This window comes from Trachurus trachurus (assembly GCF_905171665.1).
Source record: "Trachurus trachurus genome assembly, chromosome: 8".
Taxonomy (NCBI): Eukaryota; Metazoa; Chordata; class Actinopteri; order Carangiformes; family Carangidae; genus Trachurus; species Trachurus trachurus.
Genome location: NC_139905.1, coordinates 30093411 through 30116536, shown reverse-complemented (window position 1 = coordinate 30116536; position 23126 = coordinate 30093411). Strand labels below are relative to the sequence as shown.

Genomic DNA, 23126 nt, shown 5'->3' with positions numbered 1-23126 from the left:
ATGGGTCCAGATGTGGAGAGGATCATCGAGAGCATCTTCCGAGGAGACCAGGACACGGTTCAGCTCCTCCTGGACGACTACAACACCCAGGTCACTCACTGTTGCCATGACTACTACTGTACATCAGTCTGTAACCAGAACCAAATTCACGTCGGTAACCATGGAAACAGTCCGCGTCAGTGCTGAACTCTTTTTTTTGCTTAAAGGATAAAATCCTCTTTGAGGAAGAAAAAAAAAGGAGTGGGTGTGATTGGCTGAATGACGAGAATGATGTCTCGTCTGTTTCCCCTGCGCCGCTCTGCGCTGCTCCGCTCCACCCACCTCCACCTCTGTCAGAGGAGGTGTCAGAACCTCTGAGATGAATGAGCCAAAGCCTAATGATTTCATTTATTTATATAGCACCTTAAAAGCAAAGAGCATTTGCACCAAAGTGCTTCACAGGCAACATGTCACGTAGGCAACAGGCATAAAGACATGTCGCATAGACCAACATCAATACAAACCAACATCAAGAGGAAATAAAATGTATTAAAACCCAGGGTAATCAGATGAGTGTACAAACAGATGAAATGCTATTGAAAGCCAAAACGTAAAAATGGGTGCTTCTTAAAGGGATAGTTCACCCAAAATTGAAATTTCTATTTCAGGAACCATACACATCACATGTAAGTCAGTTTTTAAGATTTATTCAGCAGCAATACATACTGTATGTTAAGTCTCTTTTCAAAAGCCTGGACTGCATAAAAGAGGCAAAAATAAAAGAGTATAGAAAAAACAGGCTTCTGAAACCTTTCTGACAAAATTAGATACTATATAGACTGAGGTAAACTGCTACATTTTAACATTTATCTGCACACAAATACTGTAGGAGCCTATAAATTAACATACTCCATTATAAAGTGAACTTAAACCCTTTTCAAAACGACTCTCTGTATGTAAAAAAGGCGAACAAATGCACATTGCACAATATATATAAAAAAATCTAAACAAAAAAAAAAAAGATCGATTTTTGAAAAAAAAAAATCAATTTAAAAATCGTCAAAAAATTTTTTGCAATACTTATGTGAATCGATTTTTTCTCCCACCCTAGTTCCAACATCAACTTTTTTGGAATCTTTACGATGAATTAATTGTGGCGTTTAAAGGGATAGATCACCCAAAATTTAAATTTCACTCATTATCTACTCACCCTCATGTGGACTAAGGGCTGGGAGAAGTTTCAGAGTCCTCCGTGGCTTCTCTGAGTTACAGGGGGTCTCGGCGTAGCAGTGCATGTCCATATAACGGTTGCAAATGGATACCAACTGTCTTCGTAACAAAAAGACACACCAAAAAACATCCAAATACCTCCATGCTGCTCGTATGTAATGTCCGTCTTGTATTGAAGCCCCGAAATGCGAAATTGTTCCGAAAAAAAATGTATAAGTCTATTATTCAAGCCTGTTTTGTAGCGGAAGCTTCTCTTCCCGGTTCGTCAAATTTGGACGAACCGGGAAGAGGACGGACCCTGGTTCCAAATTGGACGAACCGGGAAGAGGAGCTTCGAGAAGCTTCCGCTACAAACAAGCTTGAAATATAGACTTATTTAATTTTTTTTCGGAACAATTTCGCATTTCGGGGCTTCAATACAAGACGGACATTACATACGAGCAGCATGGAGGTATTTGGATGTTTTTTGGTGTGTCTTTTTGTTACGAAGACAGTTGGTATCCATTTGCAACCGTTATATGGACATGCACTGCTACGCCGAGACCCCCTGTAACTCAGAGAAGCCACGGATAACTTTCAATTTCAATTTTGGGTGAACTATCCCTTTAAAAGCCTCAACAGAGTCAGCCTTTCGAATGGCTTCTGGCAGGCTGTTCCAGAGCCGAGGGGCTGCAACAGAAAAGGCCCGGCCCCCTGACTTTTTTTTCTGTGAACAAGGCACAGCCAACATGCCACGATCTGAGGATCTGAGGGTTCTGGTAGTGGTGTAAGGGTGAGAAGTTCAGAGATATACGAAGGGGCGAGGCCATGGAGGGAAAGTGTATCCTGAAGCGAACAGGGAGCCAGTGTAATGATGCACAAATGGGAGTGATGTGGTCTCGCTTCTTTGATCTTGTTAATAACCGGGCGGCAGCATTTTGGACTAGTTGAAGGCGAGAGATGGTGGGTCTGACTAATGGCGCATTTCCACTAGCACGGCTCGGCTCGGTACGGCTCGGCACGGCACGGCACGGCTCGGCTCGGTTTGGTTGTGTTTCCATTACAACTGAGTATCACTAGTACCGCCGTGACGTCATTTACACGTCGCCGAGCAACGCTCTAAACTCTGTAAATATATAACTTTAGCAACATTTGAAACATTTTCAGGCGAGAAAGTAGTCGTTTAGATCCCCAACGTGTTGAAAATCTGACAAAATACCAGCTGTTTACAATTTTGTTTCAACGAAGTCGGCGTTACTAAAGCTAGCCGTAGTGAGCAACGCACTTCCGGTTATTTTCACAAAATAAAATACCCGTTGCCTTTTATCATAAGGAAAGCCATTACGATAGAATTGGTGCTTTTACTTTGAAAACAGGAAGTGAACCTACCCTCGCTGTAGCTAGCTTTAAACCGCCGTTTTGACTGCTCTCGTTCCGTTAACGGCATTTAACCGTTCAATATGCCTTACCGGAGAGTCTTGCCAGCTCTGAGATCGGCCTGGTTCATTGTAAAACATTTATTTATTGATGTAAATGTGGTGTTTTCTGTGCGTACAGACCCCAAGGCAGTGCTGCTCTTCTTTCTAACCACAAACAAACTTCTGCTACAGCCACAATTGTTAGATTTCATCAATGAGACCAACATTTAAGAGTTTAACCAGCCGGTGGTAAACGTCTAAAAGCCATCGGGTAAGTTAATTAGCGGTCGTTTTCTCCTCGGGGTGACGGTGGTAGGCTGGCCGGCGGAGCACGTCAGGAGCCGGGCTGCTGCCTCTGTGATGAACCGGTCGCTGCTCGGACCTGGAGCTTCACACTCGAAAAACATCGGGGCAAACTTCTAAACAGCCGTCGTTTGGATAAACTAACCGCACATGGGGATCTAAACAGTTACTTTCTCGCATGAAAAAATATTAAAGGGGACATATTATGCTCATTTCTGCTTCTTGACATGGTACCTTGATGTCTAAAAGTAATGTTAGTAACATGCTTTGGTCAGAAAAACCAAAAGATTGAGCACAGCTGGGTTCTCTACACACCAGTTTCACAGCCCTGCTCTAAACGGTCGGTTTAGAATCTTCGCTCTGGTAGCTGAGGTAACCATGGTAACCATGGGAGCGAGGGCTTGAATGTTCACATCACCCGGCTTGTGATGTAATAAGCCGGGTGAAATTAAAACGGCTTGTTAAGAGACACATTTTCTGACTATGGTAGTTTACAAAATATTGACGTAGTTGTCAAAACTTACGTTTAAGGGGTGAGGAGGCACGCAAATACACATATTAAAGCAATGAAAAAGTGAGTTTTGCATAATATGTCCCCTTTAAAACTTAATAAAGTCACGTAATAACAGAGCCAGTCTCAATATTAGAAATTCTCTGGTAATAACAGGCTTCAGCCATGGATGTATTATATTAACGGCTTCAGCAGGAACATTTCTGTTGTTGGTCGTCGCTTCCAGTGACGACACTCATCGGCCAATCAGTGGAAGGCAGTCGGCTGACGTCACGTTTTAGTAACGCTTCGGCTCGCTTGGAACCAGGGCTGAGGTGATACCAAAAATGTACCCGGTTGCAGGTACTGCGTGCTAGTGGAAACACGCAATAGCGCGCCGAGCCGTGCCGTACCGAGCCGAACCGTGCTAGTGGAAATGCGCCATAATACCTGAGTAGACGGAGTTTCAGTAGTCCAGTCTGGATGATATGAATGCATGAATAACTCTTTCTAGGTCAGAGGGTGATAGGAAGTGTCTGATTTTTGGAATGGTTCAGAGTTGAAAGAAACTGGACCTGACAACTGACATTTTGGCAAATTGGCCCATTGCCATAATCCCTATAGTTTTAGGAATAGGTGCAAGCTATTTTTTGTCAGTGCAAGCTGTTTTTAGAGCAGCAGAGCAGAGCCGCGAGCTGCTCAGAGCTACGCTACGGAGGCTAATGGAATTTCTTGGTTTCCCTCATCGAACTCATCAAATACACAATCCAATAACTCAGGTTTTGCATGAATTTACCTAAAAAACAACTCTGTCTGGTAACATTACGTTATTTCATAGCGTGGTGAATGTGCAGATCACAACTTGTCCACAAGAGCGTTTTGGAGTTGATGGATTGTGTATTTGATGAGGGAAACCAATAAATCCCATTAGCCTCCATAGCATAGCTCTGAGAAGCTAAAAATAGCTTGCACCGACAGTCAAAGGTAACAAACCTACTCCTAAAACTATAGGGATTATGGCAATGGGCCAATTTGCCAAAATGTTGAACTATCCCTTTAAGTTAAATATAACAAAATTGACCACTGATCGTAAGTCAGCAGTTGAATTCAGTCACGTTCTCGGCCCACCACTGAAGACGTTTCTGTTTCCTGTTTCTTTCTTCATCACCTGGTTTGTGTAGAAAGTTCAACATCCAGGATAATTTGAAGTTATCTGGCTTCAACAAACCTAACATTATCTGTCGGTTCCATTAACTCTGCATTCATCTGTCCAGGTGCGAGTGTGTTCATGTGAAAGAGGCAAAGTTATTTATTATGAGCAACATCATCACAACCATGAATTAAGTATTAATATAAAAGCAAAAGAGACACTGATGAAACAATATGATCACATGAGTAGAGCAAAGAGGAAAGTGGTTTCTGCTGTAGAGAAAGAGAGAACGTCCAGGTCACAGAGTCTCTTCATGTTATTCTGAGCTGCAGTGATGAAGAGGAGAGTAACCTTCATCATCAGGTGAGATGAAGCTGTAATAGTCATCAACTCTCCTCTGATGGTTAGAAACTGTGTTTTAAAACCAGAGTGGACACATGGAAAGACTCAAACATCAAAACCATCCAATGATTTGTACTGTCTGCCTGTTGCCATGGTGATTTAGCCCAGTAAGAAGTAGAACCACCGTCACGGGACTGAAAAAACCCAAAGTTAAACCTGAAGTGAATGCTGCTCTCATCTCGTCCCACGTTCTCAGTATGAGGTGGACCAGAGACCAGGTCCCTGATGTAAACATGTCCCGGTGGAGATCAGTCACTGCATGTGTTCAAATTCTGTCCCGCAGGTTTTTAAAGTGACAGGATACAGAAGAACCCGGTCTCTCTGAGATCATTGGTGCACGGTCAAGACATCTTGAGCTGTTGATGATGAACGGCTCCTCCTCTCTCTCTTCTCTCCTCAGTATGCAGACTGCTTCTTCTTCAACACTGAGATGCAGGAGAGGAAAAAGGTCAGTAGCTCCTGTCTCTGTCTCCTTGTTGTTTAACATCAGACTCTGTCTCACCCTGACTGGGTCTGTCTCTCTGCCTCTGAGTGGTCTGGGTCTCAGCAGGTCTCCGCTGAGGCCCCTCACTCAATCCAGCCCTGATAACAACCACCTGCTGGAGTCCTACTGCTTCTGTTTATATTCACCGTCTGACAATAGACATAGCCTCAGCTTTTGCTGTGTTACAAATATTCATCCTCTAACAGAATCTGAGTCTCAGCAGACCGGATCAGCCTGTCAGAGTCTTCTGATCTACACCATATGCAGGTCTAGACAGAACCTGGACTTTGAGTCTGTACAGACATGTGTTGGGCTACATTTTATACTATCCTCACTGGTCGGAGTTCCCGTCTCCATGGCAACAGTCACATATCCAGCCGACTGTGTGATATGTTCAATGACAAACACTGGTGAATAGCCTACATCTATTTTAAAATGTACTGAATCTGCAGCTCAGTGAGATGTGTTCACACTGATCAGCCTCAGCATTAACGGGATAGTTCAACATTTTGGCAAATTCACCTATTGCCATAATCCCTAGGCCTAGTCATAGGAGAAGGTTAATTAACTTAAATTGTCGGTGCAAGCTGTTTTGAGATCGGTGGGGCAGAGACGTGAGCTGCTCAGCTAACACAACGGAGGCTAATGGTATTTCCATGTTTCCCTCATCAAACTAAATATACAATCCAACAACTCCACAACGCTCTGGTGGACAAGTTGTGACCTGCACATTCACCACCTTATGAAATAATAACGTATAATTATGTAACATTACGACACATGAAGCAAATACTCTGAACTACTTGTACTTTTGAAGTCACTCTGCCGAGCAGCCGTGTCTTAAATATCCCTCTTTTTTAAATATAAAAAGAGGAAAAGGTGAAAATACAGCTCGCATCTCTGCTCCGCCGATCTAAAAACAGCTTGCACCAACAATTAAAGGTAACAAACCTACTCCCAAGACTATAGGGATTATGACAATTGGCGAATGTGCCAAAATGTTGAGATATCCCTTTAAAATGATGACTGGTCTGTGATATGTGTGTTTTTTGCAAAAATAACTGAAACTACAAATTAATCTTCAATTATTCAGAAAAAATAATGGAAATACACAGTCAAGCTCAGTCACACCCTGTCTGAACAGTGGAGTTCAGCTGTTACTATGGTCTGTCAGGTCGTGGTGTGAACACTGGCTGTGGATGTCAGTGTCATCACGTAGATGTAGGCTAGTAGTTACAAAAGCCTGAGTCTGACTGTGAAGCTTTTAACAGGTTGTTCCGACTCCCACAAAACCCCTCGTGTCTCTGACGCTTTTCACTGCTGCTCTTCACACATGCATCTCTGTCCCTGCTGATGGACACACTGACCACAGCAACAACAACTGGAGGAGGTGAGAGAGAGAGAGAGAGCTCACCCTGTGTTCCCTGTGTATTACAATAATCTGTAAAAAGGCTTAGATTGCTTAGTCATTCCCAGTGTGTGTGTGTGTGTGTGTTGTGTAACAGTGTCCAGCTGTATGCCCAAAGCTGCTCGTCCTCTTCATGACTCAGCAGCCCGTTGACCTTGACCCTGTAGAGATGCTTAAGCTAGGTGGTGCCAGGCTGCCTATAACCCTGAGCGCAGACTGTGAGCTTTATTAATGAGGGGATAGAAGGTGAAACAGTTGTGAAGTTAGTTAAAGGGATACGCCAACATTTTTTTTGTCGTGTCTTGCCTCACTCCCGAGTCCATGACAAGCAGACAGACACCATCCTTTTGACTGTGCGTGCAGTAACAAGGGAGATACTGGCAGAGCTGGCACACCGCTAATTAGCTTAGCTCAAACGCTGGAAGTGTACAGGTAGTGTTAGCCTGCCTCCACCTAAAGTTATCAGAGACACTCTTCAGCAACTCTAAACGGAAAACTGGCGGGCCGATCTTTGTCTCAGAGCGGACAAAACTCTCCGGTGAGCGGTGAAATGCCGGTAACGGGACGAGATCGGTCAAAACGGAGGGTTCAAGCAAAGACGGTTTATTTTGGTTCAAGCTAGCTACATCGAGGGTAGGTTAGCTTCCTATTTCAAAGTAAAAGCACAAATTCTATCGTCATGGTTTTCTGTATGTAAAGGGCAACGGGTGTTTTATTTTGTTAAAGTAACCAGAAGTGCGTTGGTCACAACGGCTAGCTTGAGTAGTGCCGAATTTGTCCAAACAAAATTGTAAACAGCTGGTATTTAGACAAATTAACGACACACTGCTGATCTAAACAGCTACTTTCTCACCTAAAAATGTTTGAAATGTTGATGAAGTGATATATTTACAGAGTGTAGAGCTAAAATGAAATCAGCTTCTGACTGCTGATTTCGGCTGGGGTAGGAGGCAGGCTAACACTACCCATACACTTCCAGTGTTTGAGCTAAGCTAATCAGTGGTGCGCCAGCTCTGCCCGTATCTCTCTTGTTACTGCACGCACAGACGAAAGGATGGGGTCTATCTGCTGGTCATGGACTCGGGAGTGAGGCAAGACACAAATTTTTTTTTTGGTGTATCCCTTTAACCTTTTATTGTTATTGTCTAATAGCCTGTAAAACATATATTGTTTATGAACAGTTTCTTTCTGACTGCACATAGCAGATTATGTTCATTGATTTATGATTAGCGTATTTTTCTTTTTACTTTAAACAAACCTTTACTTTCTATTACCACATGACATCAAAGAGTAGCAGCTCCTCCCATCAGTCTCTTCTATGATCTTCTATGAAACCAAATTACCCAACAGGGACATGAAAGATTTCAAATCAAATCAAAGTCAACACTAATTGACAGAAAGAGAGAAGAGAAGCAGCTCAGATCCAGTGTTAACATGCTGTAATGACTTTAAATAGTTCAAAGAAGGAGACAAAGTGATTATTTATTGTTATGATGTTATTCAGTTCTTATTCAGTAACTAAGGCCTAATAGTTGGCTCTGTGAGTGACAGATCAGTGCTTTGGCTGAGGACTGTATGTGCGTTACAGCAGAGTAACTTCTCACTTCATCTCCCAGTTCAGGGAGAACAAAGTGAGGGACTACGCTCCTGACTCTGAGGATGAAGATGAGGAAGAAGAAGAAGAAGATGAGGAGGAGCCTGATCTTCTTCTCCGGCAGGTAGGATGTGATGGTGACCTCAGACAGGGTCCAGTCCTGATTATTCAGTCTCCTACAAAGAGTTGCTCTTGCTTTTATATATTCTGGATTCTTGATTATTGTGATGCATCAGTCAGGCCTCAACCAAGCAGTGGGTTGAGGCCTGACTGATGCATCACAATAATAAAATGCTGCTTATCACACAAACTAGCAACTATGACCAACCTGATTGATTTAAATCTTCTTTGAAAGACCTCCCCCCAATTACATCTTTGACTTACTGACGAGGTATGAGCCCAACAGAGAACTGAGACCTGTGGATGGGTACATGAACTGTCACCCAGGTGACCAGGCCCCAACACACAGGAACTCTCCTCTGCCTGAAATCAGACTCCAAAACTCATTAACTTCCTTTACAGCTCTTCTTTAAACATGTTTCAATTATATTATTATTATTTTTGACTTACTGTATACATATTAGAGTCAACAGTTTTTACTGAGGGGATTTTGGATATCTCTTTTTATCACTCGTTTTAGGAATAAAATATATAAATCAGGCTGTGAACCTTCAGAATATAAACAGGAATAAAACTGGAAGGTTTGGTGTCTGTAAGTGCTGCTGAAGTGGAGATTTTGAGTAAAACTAATTTTGAGAAAACAGCCTTTAGACTTGTGACTTGTAGACTTGTACTGTAAAATTCCATTGATTGTTAATGTAAATCTTTTACGATTGGTTGTATACGGAGGAATGACATGGGTCAGACAACAGGCACAGCACAGTATGTCACAAATCGACTGACGAAAGAGAGAAAATGAAGTAAAATAACCACCTTAATGTGGATTTTCTACCATTTCTTTCCACTATTCTGAAAGAAGACATGTTAAGGAAGAAAAATAGCCCAAAATTGGAAAAACTGTGATTTTGCCTCCAGTGTCTCGCCTAAAATGTCAATTTGAGATGTTTATCATAATGCCGGTCTACACTTGACACTATGATGCTCACTTTGGATTTTTCTTTTATCTGGCTCTACTTTTCTTGTAAAGCCATTGGGAACTTTGTTAAGAAAAATGCTATATAGAAAAAGTGTTATTATTATTATCATCATTATTATTATTATAATGTGTGTGTGTATGATCAGTAAGTTTGCAGAGCTGTTGCTGTTGTCTGCTTCACTAATCACTGTGAATCCCCCCCCCCGTGCTGCTGCCTCCACGTCTCTCAGCGTCTGGCTACGGCCCTGCTGAGCTTCATCAACTCTCAGCTCCAGCCTGCTGTGTTACGGGTTTGCCTTCTCACCCTGCGAATCCTGTCCCGCGACCGGCGGGCCCTGGGGCCCATGGTGGACGACGGCGCGCTCCTCACCCTGGCAGACCTGGGAGGCATCATCTTTCACCACGCACGCTCACAGCAGGAGGCGCAGGAGGAACAGCCTGAGGATCTCTCAGCCAGAACGCAGAGTCAGATGAAGATGAAGATGAAGAGAGGGGCAGGCTGCAGCTGTGAGGAAGAGGATGAGGACGAGTTAGAGGAAGACGACGCTCTATATTCATTGGCCGCGGCTGCCTCCGCAAACGGCTACAAGTGGAGAGAAGATGAAGGAGCTGTGGTGCTCCCCCGGGGGAAGAAAGACACCTGGGAGGAGAACGTTGAGGAGGAGGAGAAGGAGGAAGATGGAGAGGTCTGTAAGAAGGAGGCCATGAAAGTCTTGTGTAACATTATCTACAACAGCTCCAGGGCACAGGAGAGGGCCAGCGCACTCAGGTGACCTTCATCATCAGCATAATCACAGTCTAACACTTTGTGTGTTCTTGAGATATCTTGTTCACAAGGCAAACAACATGAGAATTCCAGGATTAGGCATCTAGATCCACATCTGCTCCAAACTGCAAACAAACATGACACTTTAAATATTCACTTACACCGATCAGGCCTAACATTCTGAGCTCTGACAGGTGAAGTATAACACTGATGAACACTAGTGGGTGGGATATGTTAGGCAGCAGGTGAACATTTTCTCCTCAAAGTTCATGTTTTTTTGTTGTTGATTTTTTTAGTTTTATTATGGATCCCCATAATAAGGAGGTCACTATTCTTCCAGTCCAGACACACGCACATAACAATCAAAGCATAATCCAATAAAATAACAGAATTTAATTATTAAAATAGAAATAATTTTTAAAAAATACATACGAAACAAACAAATACAACATAAGTTTGACTCATTCAACAAATGACATTAAGCCAGTGTTTTTTTTAACGTTGGGGTCGCCTGAAATGTCTAGTAATTGAAAAAAAATTATGATTAAAAACACCACACACAATCCTAAACAATTGTATTCTATAATTTCACTTTCTCTAATATATAAATCGAGTTCAAATAAAATGCAGCATATAAAAATATCTGAGCTGGCGCATCTTGATTGACGGCCACGGTCACGTGACTGCACATGATCACAGGGTCGCCAGAAATTTGTGATGTCAAAATGGGGTCATGAGCCAAAAAAAGGGTTTGGAACCACTGGGTTAAGTTTTTAGAGTGTTACAGTTTGAGATAAGAATTCAACCCACTAGCTAAACATAACTTCTTTACCAATAATGGCTTCTTTTATTTTCTTTTGAATCTCCATTTATTTACAATGTTGGTTATATGTGGTGGGAGCCGATTCCAGTATGTCACTGCTCTATTATTACAGTTCACTTATGTGCCTCAGTTCTTGGTAGAGGCAGGGTAAAGTGAACACTCAAGGTGTGTCTAGTGGCATAGCCATGTCTGTCATTTGTAGGTTGTAACTGTAACAACAAGTGATTAGGTTTCCCACATGATAAATGTTAAACAGAAATATGTCACCAGACTATAAATGTGTTAGAAGCAGGACAACTGGACAGTATAGGGATTTGATCCAGTTCTCCAAGGACGACTGGGTCTCTCATGTGCTGCAGCTGCAGCTCTTGTGGGATGTTCCCAGGTCTGCAGTGGTCAGGATCTATCAGAAGTTGGTCCAAGGAAGGAACAGTGGTTGATACACGTGGGGAGAGAAGGCTGGCCCGTGTGCTCCCATCCAACAGACCGATAATGTTGCTCAGACTGCTGAACAAGTTCATGCTGCTTCTGATCCCACATGGAAAGTATAGGTTTGAATATATGTGACATACATAAAATTGGCCGTTTTCATATACGCATATATATGGTGCATATATGCAGCATTATGCACAGATAAACAGCATATAGGTTTCATATAGTATGAAACCTATGTTTATCTGTGCATATATATGCTGCATGCACCATATATATGAAAACGGCCAATTTTATGTATGTCACATATATTCAAACCTATATTAAAACCTATAGGTTCTTTCTGTGTGGGATAGAAAGCTGTCAGGATACACAGTGCAGCACAGTTTGTTGTGTATCTGGCAGCAAGAAGAACACAAGGTGGTCAGAATGGTATTCCTAATCGGTGTATTTAAATCATATTCCCCTGCTCCTCCTGAAGGCTCCTGCAGGGTCTGTGGCAGAGTGTGAAGCAGGGCGTGTGCAGCAGCGGTCAGTTCTACAAGCTGAGGCTGCTCTTCCTGCTGACGGCTCTGAGGCCGGAGCTCCGGCTGCAGCTGCAGCAGGTGAAAGCTTTCACACCTGTGGATTCACAGTTACAACTGTGTATGAATGGACCTGATGTGCTGACGGCCTGCGGTCTGATGCCTGTCTCATCAGGAACGCGGGGTGTCGGTGCTGACTGCGGCTCTGGAGCAGTGCCTGGCCGTGAGGTGGGGCGAGGGCTACGAGGTGCTCGGCGATCGGACGGACCCACCCGTCTCCAAGGAGACGTCCCAGGAGGTCATCGAGATCCTCAAGACCCTCTTCAACATCACCCACACATACCACAGGAACGAGCCAGACGAGGTGAGAACAGACCCCAGCTCTGTAGTGATCAGCTGCACCTTTTGCTCCTTAAAGGAGAATTCCCGTCATTTTTGACCCCTAAATCGTTGTCTCACTAAAAGGGATAGTTCACCCAAAATTCAAATTTCACTCATTATCTACTCACCCTCATGTCGACTAAGAGCTGTGAGAATTTTCAGAGTCCTCCGTTCCTTCTCTGAGTTACGGGGGGTCCGCGCAGCAGTATTTGTCCATATAATGGTTGTGAATGGTGCTCACTTTTCTTCGTCCAAAAAGACACACCAAAAAACATCCAAATACCTCCATAGTGCTCGCCTGTAATGTCCCTCTTGTATTGAAGCCCCGACATGAGAAATTGTTCCGAAAAAAATTAAATAAGTCTATATTTTAAGCTTGTTTGTAGCGGAAGCTCCCAGTGTTTCAGTCTCAAATCTTGCGCAATTTGCACTGACACCCTGCCTGTGTCTGTGCAAATCCCGCGAGACACAGGCAGAGTGGTGAACTGAGACACTGGGAGCTTCAGCTACAAACAAGCTTAAAATATAGACTTATTTAATTTTTTTCGGAACAATTTCTCATGTTGGGGCTTCAATACAAGAGGGACATTACAGATGAGCAGTATGGAGGTATTTGGATGTTTTTTGGTGTGTCTTTTTGGACAAAGAAAAGTGAGCTCCGTTCGCAACCGTCATATGGACATGCAGTGCTGCACGGAGCCCCGCTGTAACTCAGAGAAGGCACGGAGGACTCTTCTCCCAGCCCTTAGTCGACATGAGTGTGAGTAGATAATGAGTGAAATTTGAATTTTGGGTGAACTATCCCTTTAAGGAGGGTTAGGGTTAGGGCTATTTTTTAAAACAAGCTATTGACGGGGATTTATTCAGCAGTTATGGTATTTACCCAAAAGTAATACTATATTTAACAAATTTGACATTTTTGAGGGGACATCATCTTTGAATAAAAGAATGTGTTCTTTATTAAAGGGTGTGACATTTTCTATTTCATTTTTTGACCAATCAAACAAATTCTTCCAAAATTGTGTTGACTACTGGACCTTTAACAGCTGCTGGTTGTGTTGTTTTCAGGAGGACGCTGCTCTGTATCGCCACCTAGCGGCCGTGATGCGTCACTGCCTGCTGCTGTCGTGTGACGGAGAGGACACCACGGACGAGCTTCAAGGGTCAGAGAGCAGCTGTAAACATCTGACTCATGGAATCTGCAGCACTGTGCAACCGCTTTCAGCTCTTTAGATGTTTAGACTCTTCTCCATCGTCACCATCAGGACAGGAGGCGTCTGATTGGTCCAGATTAATCCTGCAATGAGTCCAAACGTACAGCAAAAAAAAAAAACAGCTCTCCAGGGCTTTATATTTGAATCTTCGAGCCTCCAACTCCTGCACAGTGCTGTGTCCACCTGAGATCAGAGTGTAACTGTTCCTAGATCAGCCCACAGTAGATGATCAGTCATCCTGACTGTGATGTTTCATTTCCACGTTTCTGTCCACAGACACACAGTCAACATCCTGTCAGCTCTGCCGCTCAGCTGTCTGGACGTCCTGGTGTCTGTCCACGTGGACCAGGCGTCCTACAGGTGTAAGGGAGTCAACATGGACTGTGTCCACGCACTGATGCTCTTCATGGACCGACGTCTGAACAGGGCAAGTGTTGAAGTAGACACACAACTGTGTTATCACCTAATGATTCATTCTCAACACCTTCACCCAAAAACCTCCAGCACTAAAATAACTGCACCATCATTAACATCGAAGGTGACATCGCAGCATTTATGAAACATCTAACAGGTTTTTCACTTTTCACAGTATCAGGTGTGAAAACAGCTGCTTCCTTTGCTTAATACCAACACATTTCCACGACATCAGAACACATAATAAACTGACACAACTTCCACTAATGAATAGGCTGCTACTACTTGGACAGGGGCATGTCTTCCATGGTGGCACAGGGGGGCACCTGCCCCCCCTGCAATCTGATTGGCCACCCTGTGTGCCCCCCCCCCCCCCCCCCCCCCCCCCCAATAGTCATTGACTTGTGGCAATGTAAAGCTCTTTACCACTGCTATGTTCACTATTCTGCATACATTGACTGTTACACAAAACACTGAGATGTTTTTACAGAGCTGAGCTCTAACTACTGGGTATTGAGTATAAGATATTGATGTCCAGTTTGAGAATTTATTGCGTTATTCTGCTAAGACTTCTTATTTACAAGATAGAGTTGATTATTAATTGGTTATAATTTTAATATTGACAAGTGGAAAGGTCATAGGCATCTTCCTTACAAGGTGAAAGATTCAATGTGGTCAGTAAAAGCAAGATGAAGACATACTGAAAATAGATCAAACACAAAGAAATGTGGCAATCTTTGTCACAGCCAGGTGCATCACTTTTATGTGTCCCCTGGAAACAGTCATCTTCTTCAGTGTTGTATGGTGTCACACTGGTGACGGTGTTTTGTGACTTTGTTTTGCAGTGTGTTGAGCTCTCAGGGCCACTGTACACAGTTTCCACAACAACACACGCTGGTGAATCAGACATGACATGATGCTAACAGCTAACCTGCTACTCTGATGTGTTGTCACTGATCACATGTCACAGTACAGATGCTGCTCTGTGTTCACTTACTTCAGACAGACACAGTTCTGGTTCTGGTTCTGGTTCTGGTTCTGGTTCTGGAACTAGTCCACGTTCACACCAGTTTAAGTAGAACCAAGTGGGAGGATGTTCCCATGCTTTCTTTTTTTGCTGTCTCTGTTATCATTTCATATCAATTATCATTCACTAATTATTTGGTCTGTTGTGGTTGTTGGTTGTTGTTGGTTGTTCTCTTCCCAGAGTTTAAAGATGAGAATTACTTTACTTGATTAAGCCCCAAAAGGAAATTCATATAACTTGTTCTTTCTTTTGTGCTTTCTAGCTTTTCTTGAAATTCTGTATTTTCCCAAATCACCACCAAACATTTTGTTTTTCTGCATGTTGTCAGTCGCTGCCTTCTCCTTCGTCCTGCTCATCTTCACAGGTTGGAATACGACACGCTCACTGATGATGGAAGTATTTCTTGGTTCCCTTGAAAACCGGCTTTTCAGGTTCTCAACCTGGTTATTTTTTCAGTTTGAACGCGCTGGCTGGTTCAAAATTGGGTTCGGGAACCGGAACCGGAACCCCGGTGTGAAACCCCTAAAAAGTGTGAATCTCAGTGTTCCTGCTCAGGTGTGGTTTACTCACTGATGCATTTTAACATTGTGTTGCACAGACTCAGAAGCTGAAGGAGAAGCTGACCCCCGTCCTCAACCTGCTGACTGAGAGCTCCCGCGTTCACAGAGAGACGCGCCACTACTTACGGCAGAAGGTAACTTGGTCTTCCCAAGAGTGCTCATGTAAAATTCCATTGAATATTTGAGTTAATTATTTATATGTTTATTTATTTATTTATTTCGGACATGTTAATTGAATCAGACTTTCAGTTACACAATACAAGCAACATGACCGAAAGGGAAACAGGAGAAGCATAAAGCTCATCAGGTCCTGCCCCGATTACCATTCAGAATACATTCATTTCATCACAACTTTTCTTTCTTAACATACATACATACATACATACATACATACATACATACATACATACATTGATTTAAACGCCTTTCTCGGGGTTTAAATCAATTTATAATTGTCTAGAATAGAGTTTCGTATTTCTTTTTTAAAAGCCCACAAGTTTCTTGATTTTTTAACTTCATCATCTAGTTTGTTCCACTGTTTGACACCAGTGACTGAGATAGAAAAGGATTTTAGCGTAGTTCTCACTCTCCTCTGCCTAAATAACATATTTCCTCTCAGATTGTGTGTCACTTCTCTGTCTATGAAAAGACCTTGTAAGTTATGCGGAAGGTCTCTGTTTACGGCCCTGTACATAATCTGCTGAGTTTTGTAGTTGATTAAGTCGTGTAGTTTGAGGATTTTTGCATTGATGAACAACTGGTTTGTGTGTGCTCTGTACTGGGCATAGTGTAGAATTCTTACGGCTCTATGTGGGGCTGGTAACAGCATCAGGAAAGCATCTCTCCCTAAATCTACAGCTACAGTTCACTTCACTGAGTAAAAGCCAGATCCTCAACTGAGCTGACCCAGGAGACTCTGCTCTGAGATCAGTTCCAGTTCAATCTGTACTGCAGTGCACATTCCTGAGTATCATGGTCTCTGCCTTGTGGCGCCTTAGCATCAGAGGGGGAGAGAGAACTAACAGCTGACCTGGACTCTCACCTCAGATCTTACCTCCGCTGAGGGACGTGGACGTCCGACCCGAGCAGGACACCACGCTGAGGGGCCAGCTGGTCCGCCTCATGACCCACATCGACACGGACCTGAAGGACTGTGCTGCCGAGCTGCTGTTTGTGCTCTGCAAGGAGAACGGTACACACACACTGTTCACCACACACACTCCAGAGTTGGACAGATACCCAGGTTAGAAAGAAACACCCAGCTCCTGCTTCCAGCTGCACAGAGACCGGTGGAGGTGGAGGCTCCTCATTTGGGGTGTGACTGATGAAACCCTGCAGTTACAGCTGATAGGAGATGACAGATAAGAATAACAAAGAACTGCATGTAGACTAGGGGTGGGCAAAAATATCGATATGGCAATATATCGCGATACTTTATATCACGATACGTTATCGATATTCAATATTTAAATAAAAAAAATAAAAAAAATCATGTTTCAGACGTAAATCCAGTACGACTTCCGCACCTCTGCTCCGCGAGGTGTCACTGTACTGCTACCTCAGACAGTGTGTTGTTCATGCAAATATGTTGTTGTAACTTGCACTTGTATAAAATGGCATGGATAATTTGAATTACATTGTTTTGACTCAGTTTGTCCCATAAATTATCACTATCATCTGATGTACATACAACTTGGATTTTAAGATGCATAATGCCTTTTACATTTTTCAGTGAACTATGTAGAATATCGTAGAATATCGCAATATATCGCAAAATTTGTATATCGCAATATCGTATCGTATCGTTACTCAAGTATCGTGATGCGTATCGTATCGTGAGGTCCTTGGCAATGCCCACCCCTAATGTAGACTGTGACATACACACTTCTAATCTGTGTCTGATCTGATCGTTTCAATGTGCAGCTCAATACACATCTACTTAGTGGGACTGACCTCACTGGATTCATTCATAGTCTAATCTTAATCTTATAGTGGCAGTGATGGATCAGACTGTGGGTGAGGCCACTCTGTCACAAAGGAGAGGACAGTCAATGCACTTCTGAAATCTCGCGATAACTCGTGGCAAAATACCGGTGGGGAACTAGCTAGACATAACTTCAGCGTGTCTGTGTCGGAGTAAGGTAGTCTGTGAAAGCTGCGTGAAGAGTAGCCCAACATTTTGTTGCCACAATTTGGAAATGCTCCGGTCATTGTAACTATCTGAGCCTGTAAAAAATGCAGGTTTATAGGGCGAACTTTGACGGGAGCCACTTGCCCGGTTGAAGAGCGTTAGCTGGGCTGCAGGCTGCCTGCCCGGCTCAATACTGGAGCCACCTCAATAATTGTATCCATCACTCATGTATACAGAAAAACATATGAAAACAGGGCCCAGGTTGAAAAAAAAACGAAGTTTCCCTTTAAGAGAACACGTGCAGGCCGCTCTGGTGGCTCACCCTGTGGAGCAGGGCCCATGTCGGCACAGTCCTAACAAGGCCAAGTTTATTATAGGCCATTTTACAGTTTGTCTCAAAGGGCTTTACATAACATCATACAGTAACACTCTGTCCTTAGACCCTCACATCCACTGAGGAAAAACTCCCAAGAAAAAAAAAGCAGGCGAAACCTCAGGGTGAGAGACAGAGGAGGGATCTCTCACCCAGGACGGGCAGACGTGACATAGATGTCAGACAAGAAAACAGTTTACAACACAGATTATGGGGTAAATGGGGATTGTTCAGTCAAGGAAGAGCTGATGGAGGCAGCTTCACGATGGCCTCTGGTGCCCGGGTTCAAATCGGACTTGTCTCCCCCCTGATTCCCTGTCTCTAATACTGTCTTGTCACAATAAAGGCTTCAAAAGTCCAAAAAAAACACATACACACACAACAAAAACACTTTTCATCACAAATGTGCTGCAAATACTCACAACTCCACAGGAGTGTTTGTACTGACACACTGAGAAGTGATGAACCTGCTGGTTCACACTTGGTTTTTAGTGCCTATTGTGATTTCTTTAAAGGGATAGTTCAACATTTTGGCAAATTCCCCTATTGCGACAATCCCTATAGTCTTAGGAGTAGGTTCATTACCTTTAATTGTCTGTGAGAGCTTTTCTCAGCGAAGGAGAGACGGGAGCTGCACTTAATCCAACAACTCCAAAACGCTCTCATGGACAAGTTGAGACCTTCACATCCACCACGCTATGAGATGATAATGGAACAAGTTGTTTTCAAGGCAAATGTGTAGCAGCTCATGTCTCTGCCCCGCCGATCTAAAAACAGCTTGCACCGACAATTAAAGGTAATGAACCTACTCTGCCCTACAAAGGCAAAGTGCAGTATCTGCATTTTATCTCTTTTTTTTTTTTGACCAATCAAAAGTGTGGCATATTCTCTTCAATCTGGTGGAATTTGATATTGGCACTGCTAAAATTTCCAGAGTTATTGGGCTTTTTTTTTTTTTGCTGTCCATCCAAAAAAGCACTGTGAAACCAAGCCAAAGTGCAGTATCTGCACCAAAACCAAGGCAAAGTGCAGTATCTGCCATAAAACGGTGAAAATTGGTCAGAAAGACAAACTACAAAATACATTTCATTCAGTCCACCTTTATCTAATCAATTATAGACTTGGTAGTTATTCATAATTTGATGCTTAAACCTGACAATGAAAAACACAAAAAGCTGTTTTTCTCAGTTTGGCATTTTTACAGCACTTTGCCTTTATAATGTTGAAATATCCCTTTAAGTTAAAACATAAATTATGTGCATTCATAACACATGTCTGCAGGGACGTGCTGTAGTTGTATTGCGTTGCCTTCATGGCTGGATCAGGTGAGACACTGGGGGGGGGGGGGGTTCTCCCTCATCACTGTTGTGTTGTATTTGCAGCTCATGTTGTAGAAATGATGACGTTTCTGAAGTTGTATTTTGGTTAGGTCCAAATAAAAACTGCGTTTTTCCTGCATTTTGAGGGGCTGGAAAAAATTATATTATAGCGAACAATGGAACTGTGTATTTTTTCTCAGGTAAAACCTCTTTTAGGCCGCGAAAATAGTCCGTTTCTTTGGGTCTGTTCACAACACTGTATGTTGTAAATCTCTGGGCAGGGCTATGGGCTGGCGTTGCTAACGGGAGGAGTGCAGAGAGTCTTCTACTGCAATTAAAGTACTTAGGGGCTATTTGTAGATCATACAACCCCTCTTTAAAAAAAATGCTACTATCCCTTTAATGTGTTTTCTTCAGTGACTGTGCTGCCTCAGGGCCACTATACTGGAGTCACTGTAAAAAAAAAAAAAAAACAGTGAATGATTGTATGTGTGAGCCAGCAGTGAGCTTGTGTGTGTTGTGTCCCCTCACAGTGGGCCGCTTCGTCAAGTACACTGGTTACGGTAACGCGGCGGGGCTGCTGGCTGCTCGGGGGCTGCTCAACGGCAGGAGGAAGTCCAGCGCCAGCCTGTACGCCTCCCGGTACTCCAGCGACTCGGACTCGGACACAGAGGAGTACCGGGAGGCCAGAGCCAAGATCAACCTGGTGACGGGGCGGGTGGAGGCGGAGCAGCCTGATCCCATGGAGGGGCTGACGGAGGCGGAGAAGGAGGAGGAGGCCTGCCGCCTCATCAGCATGATCAACAGACTGTCACGGTGAGTAGCTATATGGCGTCTAGTCTACTCACTGTTTAGAGCAAATCAAAAATTGGATCAACCAAAATTTCCTTCAGTTAAATCAAGAAAAACTGAGATCATTGTTTTTGGCAATAAAGAGAAGAGGGTTGCTGTCAGTAAACACCTTCAGTCACTGTCTTTAGAAACTAAAGACCAAGTCCGAAACCTTGGCGTGCTGATAGACTCAGATCTGACCAAAACCAAATCAGCCTTTTATCAACTTAAGAACATATCCAGAATTAAAGCAGAAGTGAGTGATATATTTGTGTTAATATAAGTCTTAAATAGTTATATCTTCCGACAGCAATCACTTACATAGAGTGTTTGGTCTGAAACACGGGTCTCCCATTCCCTCTGCTCTGCTCTGAGTCGAGGAGAAAACATTTATCGTATCCTACAGTTTTTATCCAATGAGGAGAGAGAACGGCATGCAGGGCTGTGTGTGCAGCCAAGGGACGCCGTGAATGTGGTGACGTAGGGACGAGGACTGTTATGGTGCGTTCAAGGAAACTCGTAACTCGTGTTTTTCCGACCTGTGAAGTTGTACCAGTTCGATCTGGTACGAGTTCACGGGTCGGAAGTTACGAGTGGCCGTTATAGTGACTTTCACAGGTAAAACAGGTCGGAAAAACACGAGTGGGTTGCCTGGAACGCTACAAAATCGTAAGTTGTGACTTGAAGCTGTAATTTACGGTTTCAAAAGCCTGCCTGGAACGCAGCATTAGCCAAAACGACCGGATCGCTTACTTCTGCTTTAAGGGTTTTAAGGTTGATTGGAGATCAACATCTCACAATTATTAATACAAAATATAAAGTTATACCACAGTTGTTTCCATTTTTTTTAATGAGAACAAAGAACCCCAAAGAGAACATCCCCCAAGAACAATAAGGGAGAAAAATAAAAAAGTAAAAAAGACACACACACATACACACGTACATACATAGGTGAAAAAAAGAGAAATATTATTAATGATATTAAAACTAATAGAAAAATAAAGGATACTCAGTATGCTCAGTAAAAAAAAAAAAAAAATTAGATGAAAAATAGTTTAAAAAAAAAAAAAAAATATTGGATACATCAAATCGATTTAGTTAGGGTCCAGTGAGGTGAGGGTATTACTGTAACGTATGTGATGAGAGGTTGCCATCTTTTATTAAAAAAAATTGGCTGCTGAGCCTCTTAGGGAATATTTCACTTTTTCCAGAGATAAAAAAGACATTAAATCACTTAACCAAGAAGTAGTAGGAGGGGGCTTTGGACTTTTCCAATGTAGTAATAAAAAAATACATCTGCGGGCTATGTGCAGCTCGAGTTTTAACCAGAACAAAGAGATCAGATCACATCAGCCCAGTTCTTAAGACCTTACACTGACTCCCAGTCAGCTACAGAATAGATTTTAAAGTTCTGCTACTGGTTTACAAATCACTGAATGGTTTAGGTCCAGAATACATGAATGACATGTTAGTAGAATATAAACCCAGTAGAGCTCTAAGATCTACTGACTCAGGTCAGATAGTGGAGCTCAGAGTTCAGACCAGACATGGTGAAGCAGCATTTAGCTGTGATGCTGCTCACAACTGGAACAAACTACCAGCAGAACTGAGATCAGCCCCAACTGTGAGCACTTTTAAATCCAGGTTAAAAACATTTCTCTTTTCATGTGCTTATAGCTGAGCTCTTTTTAAGAACTTTTAACTTTATCTATTTTCTTTTCTTTTACTTTTTTATTCTTCTTTGCTCCTGCTTTTAACTGTGTTTTTTTGTTTTTATGCTGTTTAAACCAGCACTAAGTAACTTTTCAACCTTCATAAAATATTTTCATAACTTTTGTGATGATACATCGACTTACAAGTTGAATGACACCTCTGTCATGGCCTGAGGGGGTCTGTATCTCTTTCTCTGGCACTAAGCAGCTTTAGGAGCATGGTAGGAACCCTGCTCTCACTTAAGTTTCACTTTCACTTTTGCGAGTCACAACAAGGAGGGAACAGGCAAAACGGCACTTTAGCAATGGATTATGTTTGTGTTTTCACTTTGAAATGATCCACTGGAAACAGAAACTTAGTTTTGATGTCTTCTGTTAATTGTAATGCAGGATATTTACAGGGCTTCACGCTAGTGTTCATGGGAAATGGAGTCTTCCTTCAGGCAAAACACTACCGCTTTGGTCCACAGGCGCCGCCAAACTCAACCAAAACTGAAAGTTCTTTAGTACTGCTTAAAAAAAAAACATTTTGTCTTTATGTAAAGCACATTGAGTTGCCTTGGTATGAAATGCGCTATATAAATAAATATGCCTTGCCTTGCCTACGATGTGGAGGCTCAAAGAGAAACCGACGCTGACCGTGTCTCCCTGTCTCTCTGTCTCTCATCCAGGGACCAGATCATTCAGCCGATGGGGGTGACGGCCGACGGGAGGCTGGCTCCTCTCTGGAGCCAGAGGAGGAACTCCACGCTGGAGGAGGAGGAGGATGAAGAGGATGAAGAGGACGAGGTGGAACTGATGCCAGAGTGGAGGAAAGAAAGAGAGATGGAATAGAAACTTTACTTTGTAGAGCTCTGAATGTTTCCTTCTATATTCACAAAGCATCAGAGACACACGCTTAGAGCAGAGGCTGCATCGTATGAATGCATGAATAATCCCCACTCACACTACAGTATGTTGATGACAGTATGAATGACTGTGTGAGCCATCGTGTACTGACCTGAGACCAGCCACGTGGAAAAGAAACACCAAAAACACACGAGGTTGAGCCAGTGCAGACAAAAAAAAGAAAAAAGAATGGTATTT

General features: G+C 42.9%; 1 protein-coding gene across 1 annotated transcript; it reads left to right on the top strand.

Annotated features, from left to right (window-relative positions):
* LOC310990397 (chaperone Ric-8A-like) lies at positions 1–22874 on the top strand (the record flags this gene model as incomplete). The annotated part of the gene is made up of 14 exons (XM_083977742.1): positions 1–90; positions 5352–5399; positions 6808–6822; positions 8460–8561; positions 9764–9998; positions 10050–10302; positions 12036–12159; positions 12254–12442; positions 13528–13622; positions 13950–14106; positions 15719–15808; positions 16722–16866; positions 20031–20313; positions 22712–22874. 14 exons carry the CDS (start codon positions 1–3, stop codon positions 22872–22874), a joined length of 1989 nt encoding a protein of 662 aa, XP_083833868.1.
* Between the last annotated feature and the right edge of the window lie 252 nt (positions 22875–23126).